General features: G+C 36.4%; 1 protein-coding gene across 9 annotated transcripts in view; it reads right to left on the bottom strand.

Annotated features, from left to right (window-relative positions):
* The window catches only part of FTO (FTO alpha-ketoglutarate dependent dioxygenase), a 240,029-nt gene that overhangs the window by 166,070 nt on the left and 55,692 nt on the right, over positions 1 to 18,267 (bottom strand). For 8 of the 9 annotated variants that reach the window (XM_054078942.1, XM_054078937.1, XM_054078941.1 and 5 more), the window contains 3 exons: positions 10,949 to 11,028; positions 9,002 to 9,145; positions 1,741 to 1,860 (listed from right to left, as the gene is read on the bottom strand). In XM_054078942.1, coding sequence (XP_053934917.1) covers positions 1,741 to 1,860; positions 9,002 to 9,145; positions 10,949 to 11,028 — 344 coding nt within the window. The remainder of the gene's footprint in view (positions 1 to 1,740; positions 1,861 to 9,001; positions 9,146 to 10,948; positions 11,029 to 18,267) is intronic. The other variant, XM_054078935.1, reaches the window with a different exon arrangement.

The raw sequence follows: 18,267 nt of genomic DNA, 5'->3' as shown, positions 1-18,267 counted from the left end.
TCCTGTGTTATGGAATCTTAGAGATTACAGTTAACTTGAAGCAACAGGGATAATTCTTGATGTTAATGCTACGTTTCTATGTATTTTTATTAAGTCAGTGCCTGTTATTGCATGAAAACTGCGGCTCAACATTGCCCCCTACTGTCACTTTACAAAACACTAAAGGACAAAACGTAGGTTAAACCCGAAAACACTCACCCTACCTCAAAGTCCCAAACGCAGTAAGCATCAAATTTACTTAAAGACTCAACGAAACAGACATTCTCAACAAACCTTCTCTTCTGTCTCCTTCAATAGCTGAAATTAATTGTGATTAATATGTTATAAGTCATAAAACACTGAAGCAATTTCTAAAATTTAAATTAGAAGCAGCTTCCCTCTTGGCCCAACTGTCAGTTTGCTGATAAATATCATCCTGCGGCCTGTTGAAAGGAGATACACTGACACCACCATGTTTCTAATTAGAGACACATGGTAATGTCACACCAATTGCAGAAAAACTAACCCTTGAGAATTCCTGAGTTTGCTGGTTTTCCATGTTCTCAACACACAATGGATATAAAATAACAATCAAACATTCTTGTCTCTACCTCATCTAAGCCTGCGTTACAAGAAAGTTGTCATTTGAAAGAAAAACAAACCAAAATATTTTTGTAAATTATAAAGGTCGCTCAAGAATGTGAGCACATAAGAAGACAGAAATGAGAAAATAACCGCATATAAACAAGTTATAAATAATTTCTCCCCTTTTGTAGCAAAGTTTAATGTTCACTGATTCCTTGCGGTAACCGATTTCACAAATTAAAGTTCCACTTTTCCGCACTTCTTTTCCAAGCCTGAAACCAGCCATTGCTGGGAAAGCTTGCAAGAGCACGTTGGTGAGTCATGACATCTCCCTCAAATCTCATATTCATGTTGCACCGCAATTCCGGAGACTCAAAAAACAGCTCTACTACAAATCATATTCAGCATCCTCAGCGGACAAATTAAGGCTTACGCTGCGCCCAGCGGAAATGACTGTGAGGCCTGAGGTGCAGAAGTATGGATGCGAACTACGCACGTTTGTCAATACAGATCCTTCCGCGTACAAATCTAGAAGCAGGCACACCGGCAACTGTATTGAACACTTATATTAGCAAAGTCTCCCAAATGAATCTCTCCTTGGACAGCAACAGCAAGCAGGCTAACAGTGCTTGCCACTGAGTGTGTTGGCATGGAAAGCATATACTTTCAAGTCCAAAGGAAGCAATATCACTACATTATTCAAGGAACTCATCTCTTGTTTGTTCCAGATACAGTGTAAATGGGCAGGTATACTACAGACCAATGGTTGCACCTCCAGATCACCAGATTTTGCTCCCAGCTCTCCTCTGACACATCTACCAATGTCGTCATTAGCAGGATTGTCTTGGTGTTGTATGAAAAAGCTGACAATGCATAGTTTCATGCACCAATTAGTGTGATGTAATATATGACAGTCATCTTACACGACTGTCAAACTTGAAAAAATAAGCAAAGTCAGAAAATAAAATCTTGGGGTTTGGGATCTTTGTTCACATATCTTCTCGTTACAGGGAGAAAAAAAAACAATAGTCAGCGGCAGAAGGCTGACATTGATTCTGCTTTTCATATGTTCTGAATGAAGTTTAAATCCTGTTACTCCAGTACAATTAAAAACATAATTCTGAGTGCTATCAGAACTAAGCTCTAGAGGCTTTAAATTATAAAACTAGTGCTTACCATAATCTCCATTTTTTTCCAAAACTCTTCCAGTTTAGCCATCGGCTTAAGCCACCAATCAGTGCACTTCAAATACCGCTTGCCTTGAAACCAAAACTGCCTAAGCCACTCAAATTCAACCTGTAAGATAAAAACATATGATAGCATAAACACCTATGTTTGTTATTTGGGTCAGGAATGGGGTGATGCATTAATCCAGCTACACCTGAACAAGCCCACAGAAAAGGATGAGTTTACCAAAGTACTCAATTCCAAATGCACCATTACACTCAGTTGTTTATTTCACTTCTATTCCACATGAATCTGTGACCTGAGCTACTCACTTCAAACCCAGAGAGGTCCAAAACCCAACTCTTTTCTTTACATGTGGTATACATACAAAGAACATGAGAAGTTCAGGTTTACTCACAATTCAGCCAAATACGTACCAACTCTGGCTTATTTTGATTAGCATTGCGGGTTTGAAAATATTTCAGTCATATAAAAGATTGAAAAAACTTGCACTAATAAAATTGCTAAAACGCAGCCAAGTCAATCGCTATGGAATGAGAGCACAGCATTATAATGAAAAGTAGTCTCTCATACTTCACCAAATAATCTGGCTACCAGATAGGCTACCAATAACTTTTGGATTAACTGGATCTCAACACAAGACATAAAAGCTTTGCTCAGGCAGACCTGCAGGGGAGAGGGGAGTGTCCAGAAACCACTCATGCTGGATCTGCCTCCCATCCAACCCCTCAAAACACAGAACAAAGCCCATGCAGCAGGAGGGAAAATGCTTTTTGGGACATCTGACATGACAAGTCCCAATTATTTTCTAGAACAAATCTTCTGTGGAAACTGTGTTTTACAAAGAAAACATATCCCCATTAAAGCAATGAAAATACCATTAGGAGCAAGCTAATACTTTTATTCAGAATATAAGCACAACAAATTATTTAATACTTTACTTCTTAGGTTTTTTTTTTCTTAAAAAGAATCATATACGGATTGCTCATTAACTTCAAGACAAGGGAAATACTAGCTTACTAAAAAAATAATATAAATATACAAAACTTATCAAATTATCTTTAAGCAAAATTATTCCATTTATCTTAATTTCCACTGAGTCTTTTTTCCTTTAATAGCAATCCATATTTCTGGTCTTTAGAATTCTGTATTTATCTTTGTTGTGGTAGTTATGTATCATACCGAGTTCAAAGCTGCTTTAATCATTATTTGTATCACAAATAAATTTTTGTTTATCCCTGCTCAGCTCCAATGATGCAAACAAAGACAATCTGCCAAGGTGAAAGAATAAAGAAAACTGCCCAAAGCTGTCATTTAATGCTTTCTTTCCTGCAAGGGTGAACAGAATGGCTAAAGAAGTCTCAAAGTGTTCCAGTTAACATTAACTAAATGTTTGGTCAATATGTGTTAAAAGATTACAAAAAAAGATACTTAAATTCGGAATGTATAAAAGGAAATCAAAGCAACTTTGTTGGTAAAACATAACTACTCACTGAAGAAAAAATTGCTTCTCCTACATTATCAGTGAGGTATGAAGGATCAAGTTATGGTTTATTACAAAAAACAGTACATACAGTTTTGGGAAGGCTGAGCGCATAGACAGTTCAACTAGAGTTTTAAGCACTCAATACCTTCTCCTCCCATTTCTTTGTTTGCTGGCCTCTGCCACAAAATGGATATAGCACATGATGTCTGGCAAACGCATTTCATGAAATTAATCAAGAGGCCATTAATCAAGAAAAAAATTTTGTTAAAAAATAAAATCAATGTTAGAATATGGCTCAATATGACAGAATCTATTTCAGTCAATCTGATTTTTTACTAGTCCTATTGATTTGTTACATCTATGAATTTTCAATCTAATTCAAGTCTGGCATTATGGCCAAATTTTAAACATATCTTGATCCTGCAAGAGAATATACAACTTCACACAGAAGAGCTGCTTTTTAAGTGCAAGAGGAAAAGTTAATAAGCCAGCTAATTTTATGCAGGATCAGCTGGTCTCATCAAGAGTCAGTGTACCGAATTGCAACATGTGGCTGTTTAATAACATGGGCTACCATTTAGCAGGACTCCCAAACTGAGGTCCACATTCATCTCACAACGTATCCATTTAGCTCTAAATTGAGTTAATAAAATGGGCCTTGGGGAAAAAAAACAGTGTTTCACTCACCAACCCAGCCACCAAACTGCCTAACAAGTGACTGCTCTGAGCTATCATCACTTCTGAACAGGTAATGTTGATTTGGAAAAAAAATATCATAGAATCATGGAATTGTTAACATTGAAAAAGACCTCTAAGATCATGCCGTCCAGCCATCAATACAATACCAACATGCCTACTAATCGTCTTGATATAGTGACATGATTTCTCTATCACTCTATTCTTGCTTTAGATATATGCGAGCATAAATACTTAGTTTTGCTAAAAACCTCCAGAGATTCCAGTTATGCTAAGTTTGTTTGGCATTTTTACACCTCATCCATTACTAAGCACATGTTTTTAACATGAACATATGCTATCAGCTTTCCAAATTCTCTTAAAAGCTTTATGTGATTTCATTGAACTCGATTCAGTAATCTCTTTCCCTGTAGCCTTGCCTTCTTCCACAAACAGGAGGAGCTGTACTTAAGAAAAAAAACCCACCACAGTAAATACTGGAGAGAGGCAAAAAGTTCTAACTTCCGTAACTGAAATTACAGAACATTCATCTTCTGTGACAAAACTCTCAGGTTAAGAGCTCCTGACAGGAATTTTATCAGAGAGTTTTAATTTGCCGACTCCCATATATCAGAGCTAACTTCAGTTAGCATCAGAAAGCATTTTACATGACCGAACAGGACAAAGCCTAAACATATTAACATATAAAAGCATATATGCTGAGTGTTTTAGTAATAATTTTCATCTCCTAATTAATTTTTGCTTATGACTTCTATCTGTGCAAGTAAACTCAGATTCAGGCCTCATGTTTAACCTCAACATATTTTCAAGTTGTCCTTTAAACAATGATTAAAGGCCAGTTTTAGGTTATAGTCAATACTGGGTAGTAAAAGGCCAACAGTAGCATTTGACATTTTGTGAGGAAGTGCTCCTCAGTCCATTATTTAAAAGTATCGGTTATTAAATGCCACACATGTAGGTGATCTATATTTTCTCTCTTCTGTTCTACCTAGCCACCACCCGTGCTGTCAGCTCACTCTGATATGCTAAAACATATTAACCTTCCTTTGGCTGCATATACTGCTACTCTTTCTCAGCAGTGACTTCAGTGTCCAACACTATATACACCTGCAACTTAGCCAGCCCAGGCTTTAATACATGCCTGTGCAACCACCACACTTAAATTTATCTACTGCTGCTATAGAAGTAGATTCTTTGTAGGCAAAAGTGACTGTACTTCACAAGCAACAGAGCAACCAACTCAGTTTAACCATGATAACTGGGATCTGATAATCACAGCTGAGCAAAAACTCCGATGAGGACAAAATTCTACCTTTCCAAACTTCGTTGACTTACATTAAAACTTCTTTTTTTTTTTTCAAAACAATCACCAGATGTAAAAAAACTTCCTCTAGTGTTTTACTTCACAGAGAACATCCGGTTATTAGTTTGGTGTTGGCTAATAAAGAAGCCTTGAAACCACCTCACACAATGAGAACGATTACCAGATTTTGCGTTACTCAGAGCGAGGAAAATAAATTTTCTTTGAAATGCGAAGAACAGACTGGCAATGATCTTTTCCCGCAGATATATTTTCATAGCTATGAACAGTTACATCAGCTATCCAGCAATGGTTTACTACTTCAAAAAGCGCTTGCCTATTGGTTTCCCCGGGTCCCCCATAGCTCTGTTTGGGACATAACCAGTAGCTCTGCATGTTCCGGAAAGCCAAGTGGGTAAGAGGTTTACAGTCAGTGAACTCTGCAAGATCATTTACTACAGGATAAATTATTCCTAACCAAGTATCAATCATATTGCTTAAAAGAGGTAACTTCATTCAACCTCTAACACTATGCGTGTACTGTTAGGCTACTGCACTTCACAGCTGTCCAGTTAATTACTTCCGTTCATCTTGTCTGTTCACTGGATACCCTGCCACTGAAGCATTTGTTTAGACTTCAAGCCCATAAGCTACTCAGACAATCAGCATGTGAACATTCTTAATTAAGGTTTTCTTTACTTAAAACTACAAAGTACATACTGGGAGTGAAATGACACACATCTGAAAAAAAAAAAAAAGCACATACCTTGCAATTACTCAGATATTCCTTTGAAGGCTGTTTCAGTGAGGGAGACCAGGCCAACCAAAGCTAAGTCTAAAGAAATGCTAAACTTCTACTTGGCTGCCTGCTAGAGATGCTAAAAAACTCCTCGGGTTCACATCTTACTTTTTTTGACAGGAACATCTCTGACAAGACATCCAAGATAGGGTTCTGACAAATGAACTTCGGGAAATCTAACATTACTAATGACACCCCCCAGATACGCACCCATACCTCCTTTGGAGGTTTCTCTGCCCAGCACAAAAGCAGAAAAAACTGCTATGCTTCAGATCTTCAGTTCAAACTCACTTCATCAGCACAGCAACGCAGTTTTCCTGCCCAGGAATACCAAACTGAAGGCAGAGAATCATACCTTATTCCTTCAGACCAGGTCTTAGGCTTTTTAGCAGGCATCATTTAGCAGAGCAGTTAGTTCCAGAACAGACTGTGAATCTGTGCTAAACTACTATATTTCAGCTTAGTCATACATAGCCTGATGGTATTGTGATGGTTCTGTCCAGTTAATGATCTCTGATGACGACAGAGGTACCACAAGAGGGGTAAAACCACCAAACCTGTAATGTTTCAGGAAAATCTAGAACAATGGCTGCGTCTAATTACTGGAGTTAAACCCTGTGAAGAACTTCAGTTCTTTGACAATATTTTGAAGTAAAACACAACCATATCACCTCCTCTACAGATAGGAATACTACCTCATTTCAAACTCATGAGCCTCAAGAAAAGAAAAAAAGCCACAAGGAGGTTTAGAATTAGCACAGAAAGCTGTGTATCAGATGCAAAGGGAAAGGTAAAATTGGGTGGCAGTTATTCATTAATTCTGTTTGGCTTTTTGTGCAATTTTATCTTTTGTACTTAAAAACACCTACAAAGTAAGTTAAAAAAAAGTGACCAATTACAGACCACACCATTCCTGTCAAATGAAAGACTCATTATCATCAATAATTACACAGTTTGATTCTTTGAAGAAACGAAGATGTTCTTGCTCTTCAGCTGCCCAAGAAAATGTGAACCTAAAACCTGCATTAGTGTATGAAAAAAAACAAGTGAGTAAAAGAAAGTAGGAAGGTTGTATATGCAAAAAAAAAGTTGCATTAGCCTCACAAATCTGTTTATTTTCACTTCAGTGATGTTTGATAAAGAAACATACATTTACCAGTGACAAACCACTAGTAGTTTTGTCTACTTGTGCAGCAAAGAAGTGAAATCTAAATTGTACTTAAATATACAGAACTTATCCTTCAAGTGAAGAGCTGACCTTGGGATAAAAAAGTATTAAAAAACCACAACGTCAACAACAACGGAGGTGAATGGTTATTCTCTTTGGAAATGAAATATAGATCCAGTGTGTCTTGAGTCCACGTGCGCAATATGTACCAGTTAAACATGATTTCTGTTACAGTATATCCCATATGCGTAACAGGAAACATCCCTGTATGTCACACAGCAAAATTATTCAGGTGACTGCAAACACCAGGGGCTACTCTCTCACCTGATGTAAACGGAACATGTCTTTGATGTTAAAGAACCCGTGCAAATTTACACCAGCTGCACATGTGGCCCTAGCTGTGCAAACCACATATGCGTATAGTTTTATGGACTGAGTCTGATTAATGTTTTGTAAAACCCTGCATGCATCAGACTTCTTTAAATTGCTCTAGAAGCTGTTTTGCTAAAAGAAAAAAGGTGCAAATCTTTTGCAATCACTTCACTCAATTCTACCAACTGTAAACACAATACAGATAAAAATATGTTCTATGACGTTTTAGTAACAATACACAGGAATATATTCCTAAGTAGATAGCTATTTAAACAGTTCACACAAGTGCTAATTCAGGTGAAAATTCCCTGTGTATTACATGGCTCCCAGCAGTGATCATACTTAGTAGAAATACAGCACAGCTCCTTCAAAATGCCTGAATACAGGACTGTGGTAAAAAAACACTGATATTTAAGCAAGAAGTTTGTATTAAATGGTTGCAATAGCTGTTCTTAAGGAGAGATGATAACCAGTGCTTTACAGTTCAGAATAGCTGAAAGCTTTGTTTCAGGTAGAAGAGCAGCTTTCCAGAGCAGCTAAACAATTTGTCATTTTAAAGCGTGAATGCAAAGCTTTAACTACATTTTCTGTAACTTTATAAAAAGGAAATAAGTATTAGATTAACCACCTTCAGAAACACTACTCTTGTAAGGAAACCAGCCCATTGTGTCACATTCCTGACTCTACCCACTAAGAAAATACGGCAAATAACACATCTTATGATATATCCTGCTTTTATACCACAAAATAATTACCTGTTTCTGCAGTTTCCCAAAATACTGTCTGATATTTTCACTATATTTGTCAAATCAATGTGTTTGTTACGACGCCAGATCTGTACTTCAAACAAGAAAATACTGCCAGCTTCAGCAGCATCCTGTGAAAGTGCATTGTTACACTTGCATATTTTGTAGCACAGAATAACCTGCTTAAAGATGTCCCTCACAATTATTTTCACTGTATTTTCTTCAGAGTATACTGGGAAGCACATACTGACAATTTTGTCACACTTGGCATTCAGTGAAAACCTGGTTCAATATCTGATGAACAACTGAAAAATATTACTGGCTCTTTCCCTGTATTTTTTTTTCCCTCTCTCCCTTTTTGTTAGAGAAGCACTACAGTAGTTCGGTTTATCCACCACACTTTCAGATTTCCTGTAATATTACTGAAACTACTCTTTTACTCTACCAGCAGAGGGATCATAAGAAGGAAAAATTAAAACTTCATGGGAATGAAAATATCCATCCAAGTTAATCCCAATTACTGTATCCAAGTAAAAAAAAAAAAAGCCGTAAAAAACACATTTTGAATTTAAACAGAGCAATGCCTTGTAAGCAGCTGAGCACACTTCATTGCCATCAATTCCATGAGCAGACTGCACCTCTCGGAACCTGGCTGAACTATTTTCAATGCAGATCATCTCACCTCATTATGTATTTCTTCTACTTGCTTTATAACTGCAGTTTCCAGCGACTTCAAAGACAAAACCATCGAATCAGAATCAGTCTGTAAATTCTGGAGTGCCAGTTCACATTGTCCTAGTATGTATTCCAAGGTTCCTCTTGAACACTATAAATACACAGTAAAAAAATGTATATACAGCCACTTCAAAACGTACGTATTTCTCAAATATACTGAGCTATTTGCTCCTGAAATAATCAAAGCAGAGGAGCAGAAGGGATGTATTTCTGTAACTTTACTTCATGATCTTTTAAGCAAAAGCATAATGCCCCTCAAATTGTCTGTATAGCTATTAATACCATAAATCATGCAAAGCTTCAATTCACCTGACATCTAGCCAAGCAGTACAGCGCAGATTAAAAGGAGAAAGAAAATAATTCCTTCTATATTTACTTTACAAATACAGCATTCAAAAACATGGCCATACTTCCTACAGCTTCCTGACCGTTTTTTGACAGTATTTCAGTGTTGGCTGTACTTACTAGTTGTATGGGCTCCCAGTAACATTGAGCTCCATATCCAGTCTGAGAGAGCTGTATGCTTACAAGATACAGATAATAAGAACAAAACAAACTTGTACTTCACTCCTTTTACTATGTTTTCATTAAATTTGCTTCAAAATTAGAAGGAAATACGTAAAAATCCTTTGAAGCAAAAGAAAGGAGACATCTATGTCTTTTAATTATTCTCAATTAAATATCTGCACCTCCAGTTAGATTTCCAAGAACAACTTTGAATAAGAATCCCTTCATCTCATCAGCTTTGTAAACAAAATTTCCATACTATACAACTTGAAGTCACAACAGTTTAAAAAACAAAGCGTAATCACTTAATAGACAAGCTTTTCACACTGTGAAAATAAGCATGTGTTTTCCTGCAAAAGTAACACAGACAGGAGCAGTAGGTCAGAGCACTCTTAAAATGAAAGAGGAAAAATTAGAACTATCTGTTTTAAAATGTACAGTGTGCTTCATGTCAAAGCCCAGTTCAAGCAAGCAGAATGTCTATTTGATCGGGAAATAAAGGCACTCTTTGTTTTTAATAATACAACTTCTACGCATGCATAAGCCCACGTTTTGTGCTACGACTTCATCTCCATTCCCATAGAGGCTAGGAAGAGTAATGGAGAAAAAAAAGAAGTATATGGATACATGCATCTCTTGCTTCAACAGTGGTATATTTTGCCTTGATGAACGAAGAAAGTGGTAATTGCAATTTTTTTAAAATATCTTTTTAAAATACAGTCTATATTTTTATTTTTCTCTACTTTTTCGCATTAGAATAATACATAAACAAAACTACTGATAAGTCCATGGAATGGGATGGTAGAGGCAGGCAGGAGAGGTCTAGTGACAAAAAAATTTGTTAGTGATTGAGAATATCAGGGTGAAGCCTTGTTATCTCATAACGACTCTATATCTCTTTTGTGCTTCTTTACTCCTCAGATACACAGAGGGATCCCAATTTAAATCATACTCATGACTGCTCTTAGTCGCTCTGATCTCCTAAAGGCCATTTTTGGCAGTGGACACTACTGACGTATGTTTTTTTAGTATTTCCATCATTAATATTTCCTTTCAACTAGGATCAGGATACGAAGACAGGAAGAGTTTCAAAACACTTCAGGTAAAAATACAGTTGTTTCCACGTTTCTTCTTCCATGAAGTGGGGTATAGCACATTCTTATTCCATATCTTATATGCCTAACTGTGAATTTAGGCAAACTATCAAGACAAAAATAAGTGTACCTCAATCCAAAAATAAACAAATAGCAGTTATTCAAGAAAACAGACTGAGTCATAATCATAACTGTGAACCACAGTTCTGAATAAGACAACACGATGCTAGATGTACCAGAATATTATTATATTTTTATGAGTGATCAAACAGCAAACCATTTTTGATACTTACCTCTGCCACTCTGTGAGTTGAGCTGAATCGAGGTGAATAACCAGCGAGAACACAATGCTGATGTGTCAAATTCAGATCATCTAGGGACAGATTAGGAAACCTTAAGTACAGGGGAAAAAAATTACTTAAAACTTATTCTGGCTGAATATGAATTAAAGACACTATAATAAGCATTTAAAGAAAATTCAGACCTTCATAGAGGTCTAATATCTAGCAGAGGATAACTATTCACTGTCCTCATACTAAAGATCTCTATCGATATTAGTTTTCACCTAGTTTATACAGTTTAGAAGTGGCATTTTCTCACCTGTTATAGGAAAAGTTCAACTAAACAAATTAATGCTTTCAAAGTTGAGGAACACTATAAACAACAGACTACTCAGAAATTACAATCACTTTTCTCAAAAATCACTAAACAGTATTGATATTTATTGAAAAACAGAAACAAAGGTAGAGAAAGGAAAAAGACAAGGATACATTATTTCATCTTTTTATCTAAAACTTATCAGAAGTTCTCCCTTCAGCTCCGAGCCAAGAAACTGGGAACCCAGAAAGCACAATCTACTCACGACTTGTCTCCAAAGCATTTCATTTGTGACTCCTTTGTAACCTGCCAGAGGGCTGTCATGGATTTGACTTCACAAACTGGCAAACAAATCACCCCACTAACCTCTACAGATGGAATCTACTTGGGCACCATAAGAGTTTCAGAATTATCATAACTGAAGCATGCTTGAATTCCGACAAATTTCAGAGGGAGCATATTCCTCTGGGCAAGTTCAGAATAAATCTAGTAACAACACTGACTGTTATGATGAAAACAATTCATGAAGGGCTTTCAATTCAAACGGTTTTGGTGTTAAAATTATGCTGCCCTCTCACCCTTAACAAGACATTCAGGAAAATCCAAAACCTCTGCAAATTCACTCCTGGATTATAGTTTTGTAAGTTAGTAGAGACTGAAAAAAAACCAGATAACCTGAAGTGTCACCACACAAAAATTAAAAAGTCACAGAAAAAAATTAGATGAGAACAGTAGAGACCTACGAGATGATCATTAGCTTAGAATCAGTGTTTTCAATATTACCTATTCTTTCATGGAATTTAGCTTCAGTCATCTTAACATAGCATGATGAGAAATTATCCATCAATTAGACAATTCCATCACAAACATAACTTATCTTTAAGAGACCAATACCTGCACACCTGAAACACAATATCTTTATTTCCTACTAATTTTTGAAAATTCTTTTCTGAGTGTAATGACAGACTATGAGGCTGAAAAGAACATGGTGTGTGAGGTTTAATAACTTTTATTTTACCTTGCAATGAGTCTGAAACTTTAAAAATTATAAGAGTCTAATGAATAAGAACAGAGAAAAATGACTAAATTTATCCACTGTTGTAAGAATAGGGTCTTTTTATGAATTGTATAAGCAACTAATAACAAAGTTCATACCCAGGAAAGCAGGTAGCATTAAAAAATTGATAAAAATAAAAATAAGAATACCAATTTATGTAAGGAATAGGCAGACAAGACTGAATTCCTATTGAGAAAGTTTGATGGAAGGCTTATTTTCTATTTGTATGAAGTTTGCAGACAGGTGACGTTGAAGAGCTTGAAAAAATGATCAGAAAAATCCCAAAAGAACATAATAAAAAGCAATTTCCTACATAAACATACAAGGGTTAAAGTGCATAGAGCCAAGGCTTGCAATGGCCAAAGAACAATATTATCTCTAGATATTGCAATATTTAAACACCACAACCACTTTGAAGAAAAACCGCAAAAGAAAACAAACAAACACTTCCACCACCCCATTCAGTGCCCAATGTGGTGTGTTTTATGTAGTAAACACAGGATTAAAACAATTACATTTTTATTTTCACCTTTATTCAAACCCCTGGCAAACCTTTCATTGTAGAGCTCCCCCTTGAAATTGCTTCCAACTGTCTTTAATCCTTTATGACTCTTAGAAAGAAGCCTGTAATTTAAGAGTTTATAATTCATCTAAAACTGTAATTGCATAAAAATAGTTGAAGCTTCATGGATTGCATGCCTCAAAGGATATTTGAAAAATACACTCAAGGTCTTAAAAGCGTACACTGAAGATCTGCTTTTCTTTTCCTTCTAAAAATATACTAATTGAAAAGAAAAAGCACTCCGTTAAACTGGCCATCGTTCATTTGGCAGCAAAAGCTTTTATTCAGATGCAGAACACTACATCCAAGTTACCTTTTTGGTTTTAGAGCCAAATCAAAACTGTTACATTCCTTGGACACTCATGTCAAAAATACCATAGCACTCTCATGGTTTTAGGTAAAATACAATACATACAGAGTTCGTGTTGGTTATATATGACTACACACTGATCACAGAGGTTTGGAAAATCAAAATACACACTCTCCACTTTTATGCATCACATAGAATACATGCATATAGAAGTTGGATTATATGCATCATTCCTGCTTTGGAAAATCGCATGTAGATAAGTTAGTCAGAAAGTTCTCCTCAACTGGTGGTGAATTAAGAGCCAATGTGGTGTCTTTTCTGCCATGAAACAGCAGGCCCTTATCTCGCCACCAATTCAGGACAACTATGGCAGAGATATCTAATCGCAATATCTCCTACAACATCAAAACACCACAAAGCTCGTATGAACTGTGTAACGCACATGAGAAGTGACTTTTATTTTAAATCACCATTAACACTGCCTTAGCAATGCCTTTAGCACAGTTTCAAGAAATGTCACACAGTCCCTTCTTCTTCTTAAAACAGTCTTACCTTCCGTAAGGATGCTTACAAGACACATGTGCCAATTAACTAACCTCCTAGTAAGAGAGAAGTTACGAGAATTGGACTACAATTTTCCATTCACATGACTGTTCCTCTCCAAAAGCTTTCCCACATCTCAAAAAAAAATGCCATCAATTGCACAGACTGTTTGTCTGAAGTCTGATCAGGCTTTTTACTTGTTTATAAATTTTAAAACACTATAAATTATCCACATTTAAAACCTTTATTCTAGAAAACAGTCAAGAAAAATTAATGTGTCCAACATATGCTACAATACTATCCTGACCAAAGAGAATTTTCTCAATCCAAGCCTCATCACACACATTGAAGCTATATTTACCGGTATTAAGAGAATACTACCGTGCCACCAGTTACTGTGCCAACACAGACTATTACTTGCACTTCGGGCAGTATAACGCCTACATCAGTTTCCCCAAGGTACTGACAATATCGTAAAGGGCTTGTTTGCATTCAAAGGAACACAACTTGGGAACAGACACTTGGTGTTTAAATGCTGGAAAATTTCATTTTTCTGTCTAAGATGGAGCACCTGAGAAACAAGGAGACTATTTCCTGCACATGTATAGGGTAAAAATCCATATTTCTTTAAAATGGATTGTTTTATCCTTGTTCTCTATTTTCTGCTTGCCACTTGCCAATGAATCATCTGCCACCTTCCGGCCAGATCCCATTATAAGGCTACTATAGCTGAGGCAAGATTTATTAAAAGAAATTAATCACATGTATGATTGTGTACAGGTGGTCAAAGCCACCTTGGAAAACAAAGTTATCAACTTGAAGGCTGTTTAACTAATTTGGAGATGAGATTTTGAATTTACAGATGAAGTGCCAAGAAGTCATATGAAAGTTTAGCTATGATGTGATTAGTTGCAAATGCATACAATCACTATAGACACAATCTCCAGCTACAGGAATTTCAGATAACACACCTTGTGTAGCACAGTTAGAAAACGGAGCTTTTATTTACTACAGATTCCCCACTCAACACCTGCAGGAAAAAAAGAAGAAAAAAAACCAACAAAACAAATCCCCAAAGAACACAGAACCAATATTTTAGTACATTTACCTACACATGGCCTCTGTAAAGTTGGTTACAGATGAAGAAAAACCTAAGGGGAAGGAGAGCTTAAAGGACTCGCCAAAGTTCACACAGAAATTCTGTCAAAGATGTGGGCTGACAGCTCCTGAAACCAATGCTACTATTTAACGCCTCACCAGCCTATCCTACTATCAGATGCAGACTATTATTCTCTATGTGGACCCCCTTATCAGACAAGCTTCTCAGTGATTTTCCTGCTATTTAGAGAAAGCAGATACATTTTGGAACGTGGATGCTGTATGTTCTATACCAAATTGTGGGAGCAAGTTCATGTCATAGACCTTTCTATCCCTCCTCTGCACAGACTTCAGCCATCCTGTTCTTCTCTCAAATACAACCCTCCCAGCACAGAATCTCAGCATGGTCCTCTCCACTGCTTGAAACTACTACCAGTTTCTCTCTTTTCTCTCTGACCCTACCCTTCGTAGTCCCTGTTCCTGCTCTGCCCCCACCTCACTGCAAGCTTTCTTCTAGACGGCTGAAGTACCTGGGTGCCAACAGCAGAAACACTGAAAGCCCTGCGCTTGTACAGCCTTTTTCAAAAGAAGGGACTAATGGAGATGTGTACGCACATAAACTTAACTAACACACACACACTTAACTAATTCTACTACTGAACTAATTATCCGGGTGCCAGTGAGGTGTGGAGCCAAAGCAGTCCAGGAGAAACAATGCTGTATGCCCATGTCACCACAGGCTATTAAGACATAACAAATAAAGGCAGAAAGACAGGAAATCAATTCTTGGCCAGTCCTTACTAAAAGGAATTGGGACTAAAGGCCTAAACTTATTACTTCTAGATAAAGCGCTTCCCAGGAAAACACAAACCACAATGGAAAATGGTTTCAGATTTAGCACCATGGGTTTATATAGTATTTTCTATCTTCTTGCAAGTTCTATTCCTGGACTTTTTAGACAGTTGTCTTTTTGTCATCTATCCATGAAGCAGATAAAAGATACAGTGGGGTTCAAAAGCACTAGCAAAAGCTTTGATATTCTAAACACCACAAACACCTACAAAAGTGAAAAGAACTTGAGCTAATAATTTCCTAAACTACCATAAACAAAGAATTACGTATTAACTATATTACAGTCCAGTAAAAGCACTAAAATGCTTTTCCAACATCTCCAATTCTGTATGTATCCAACTGCACACAATGCTTCAACAGGAGAGCATTAACCACACTAATCTTCCTGTAGGTATGTCAACATAAAACACCAGGAAGATAGGACTCCTTCCCCAAGAACCTATGGGTCAACAGAATATTACTTCCATAATGGAATGCTAAAGAGATGATCTGTCCCCAATTAAGAAATATTTTTAGTTTTAAAACAAGAAGAGTGTGGACAAACAAAACACAGAATGAATTAAAAGGCCGATTTAAAAAAAAAAGAAAAAAGAAGTCTAGGATTTGCCAAAGTTTATGATCAAAGTTTGGTAACAACGAATACATTTCTGGGGCCCTAAGTCTTAATAACCAAGGAATACAGCATTTGGATTAAATGTGGACTCAAGGAAAAAAAAAAAAGGTTAAACTTCAACACATTCAAGATGCTAGAGAGCAAAGAGGGTTCAAGTTAGTTTGTGGAAATAGACGCAGATTAAATATCTAGAAATAGTTTAATGAGCCACTACATACATGTGGAAGTGCTTCCATTAAGTACTTATCTTTAACCACAAGCCAACCTCTGCAATGTGTGCACCCTACTTCTGGTTGGTTATGAAAATAATTATTTGATGCTTCTTGAACTGTAATTTGCTGGGAGTGGAGAGGGTTATAAGATTCCAAGTTCATCTTCATGCTGTTTTAAAACCCTAACCTTCAAGCAAGAGTTTGATCTATGGGAAACAGCTGCAGAAAAGTAAATCTCCCTTTGAAAAAGTCCAGAATGTATTTTTGTTAAGTATGTTTTGAAGTCATGGTAGGAAAATTAGTGAAAATTGTAAATCTGCTTGCAAATCTGGTCATGTCTAACTCAAAGATTAGGGGAAAGATTCCAATTTAATAGCAAGACCATGACAACCCTAGTTAAACATGCTCTAGGAGAGAGCAGATGGGGCCCTTTGCTCACCTCCACGCATTCTGGATTTATTGCATGCACCCAACACGTTTCATATTAGACACCCCTTGACTGTATGGTTGAGACAGCAGGGTTCAGTATGCACTTCCTCTGCAGACCAATATATTATTCTAAATTGAGATAAAGTGTTTCCGTTTCATGAGTGGTATAAAATTCAGATTTGAGTTCTTAGGCGGCAGATTTGCAGTCATTCAGCAGATCTTTTTTCTTCATACTAGGAAAAGTAAGCTTTAAAAAACAATCCATCTTACTGAAAGTAATTTCGGATTTTGTTTGGGTTTGTTTAAACAAAACACATCTCTATTATTGTAACAGCTTGCTTGAAAGATGGATTTTATCACTGCATGTTTAGTACCAACATACGTTTAAATTATGGCTTATGATTTCATCTGAAGAGGACTGCCGAGAATGCAGGTGTATATTTCTATTTTAAGACTGCATTTGACTAAAATTCTACCCAGAAAAACAAAAAAACCTTTATTTAGTCAATGAAGACAGGAACATAAACATGACTAAATGTCTACTAGAAATGCTAACAAACACTGCTGATCTTTTTATTACTTTGATATACCCATTGATCAGGATTTATAAGTTACTGTACTTGCATGTTAGTATCAGAAATATCAAATTACTGCGTTTTCATATCTAACTTCTGTGTGTACAAGGAAATAGTCGGGGTATTAAAGGCACATGAACGGATAGGACCTGATTTATAATTATAAGCAACACAGTGAATTTGACATTTCAACGTTTTACAACATCCATATAGAGCAGTAAGCACTACAGCTTTATAACAAATGAAGGAAAGACCTAATTTTTTTGCTAGAGTTAGATGAGTCAATGTAGTCAGAATCAGTGCACAGTCCTAGCAATCAGTCCCTGTACATCAACAGCTACTACTAGCTGCACTATTCTTAGCTTTACACTGTATTTTCTAGACGCCTTGCATACTGCTGCCACCGCTTTTAAAATAATGCCAACAAGATGACTCTACCTACGGAAATAAGGTTGTGGAACATATCATGTATAAAGGCACAAGTTAAATGAAGCTAAAATTGGCTTCTTTACTGTCAAGTTACTTTTTATACAATGTTTTCATACTGTATCTTTCAGACGGCATCCTCAAGATGCCTCCTCTTAAAAGTCAGTTTAAAAACATCTGAAGAACATAAAATCCACTAAACTGTATATGCACACTTATATTGTCTTTTACTTCATGCAAAAATGATAAATGCAGTTCTGTTGTACATAGAAAACTAATAAAAGAGTTGGTTTGAGAAAATTCTCTCAGACTATAAAATTATAATTTTTTTTTTAAAA

This window comes from Cuculus canorus, chromosome 13 (assembly GCF_017976375.1).
Source record: "Cuculus canorus isolate bCucCan1 chromosome 13, bCucCan1.pri, whole genome shotgun sequence".
NCBI classification, from domain to species: Eukaryota; Metazoa; Chordata; class Aves; order Cuculiformes; family Cuculidae; genus Cuculus; species Cuculus canorus.
This window is presented reverse-complemented; position numbering and strand designations above follow the sequence as displayed.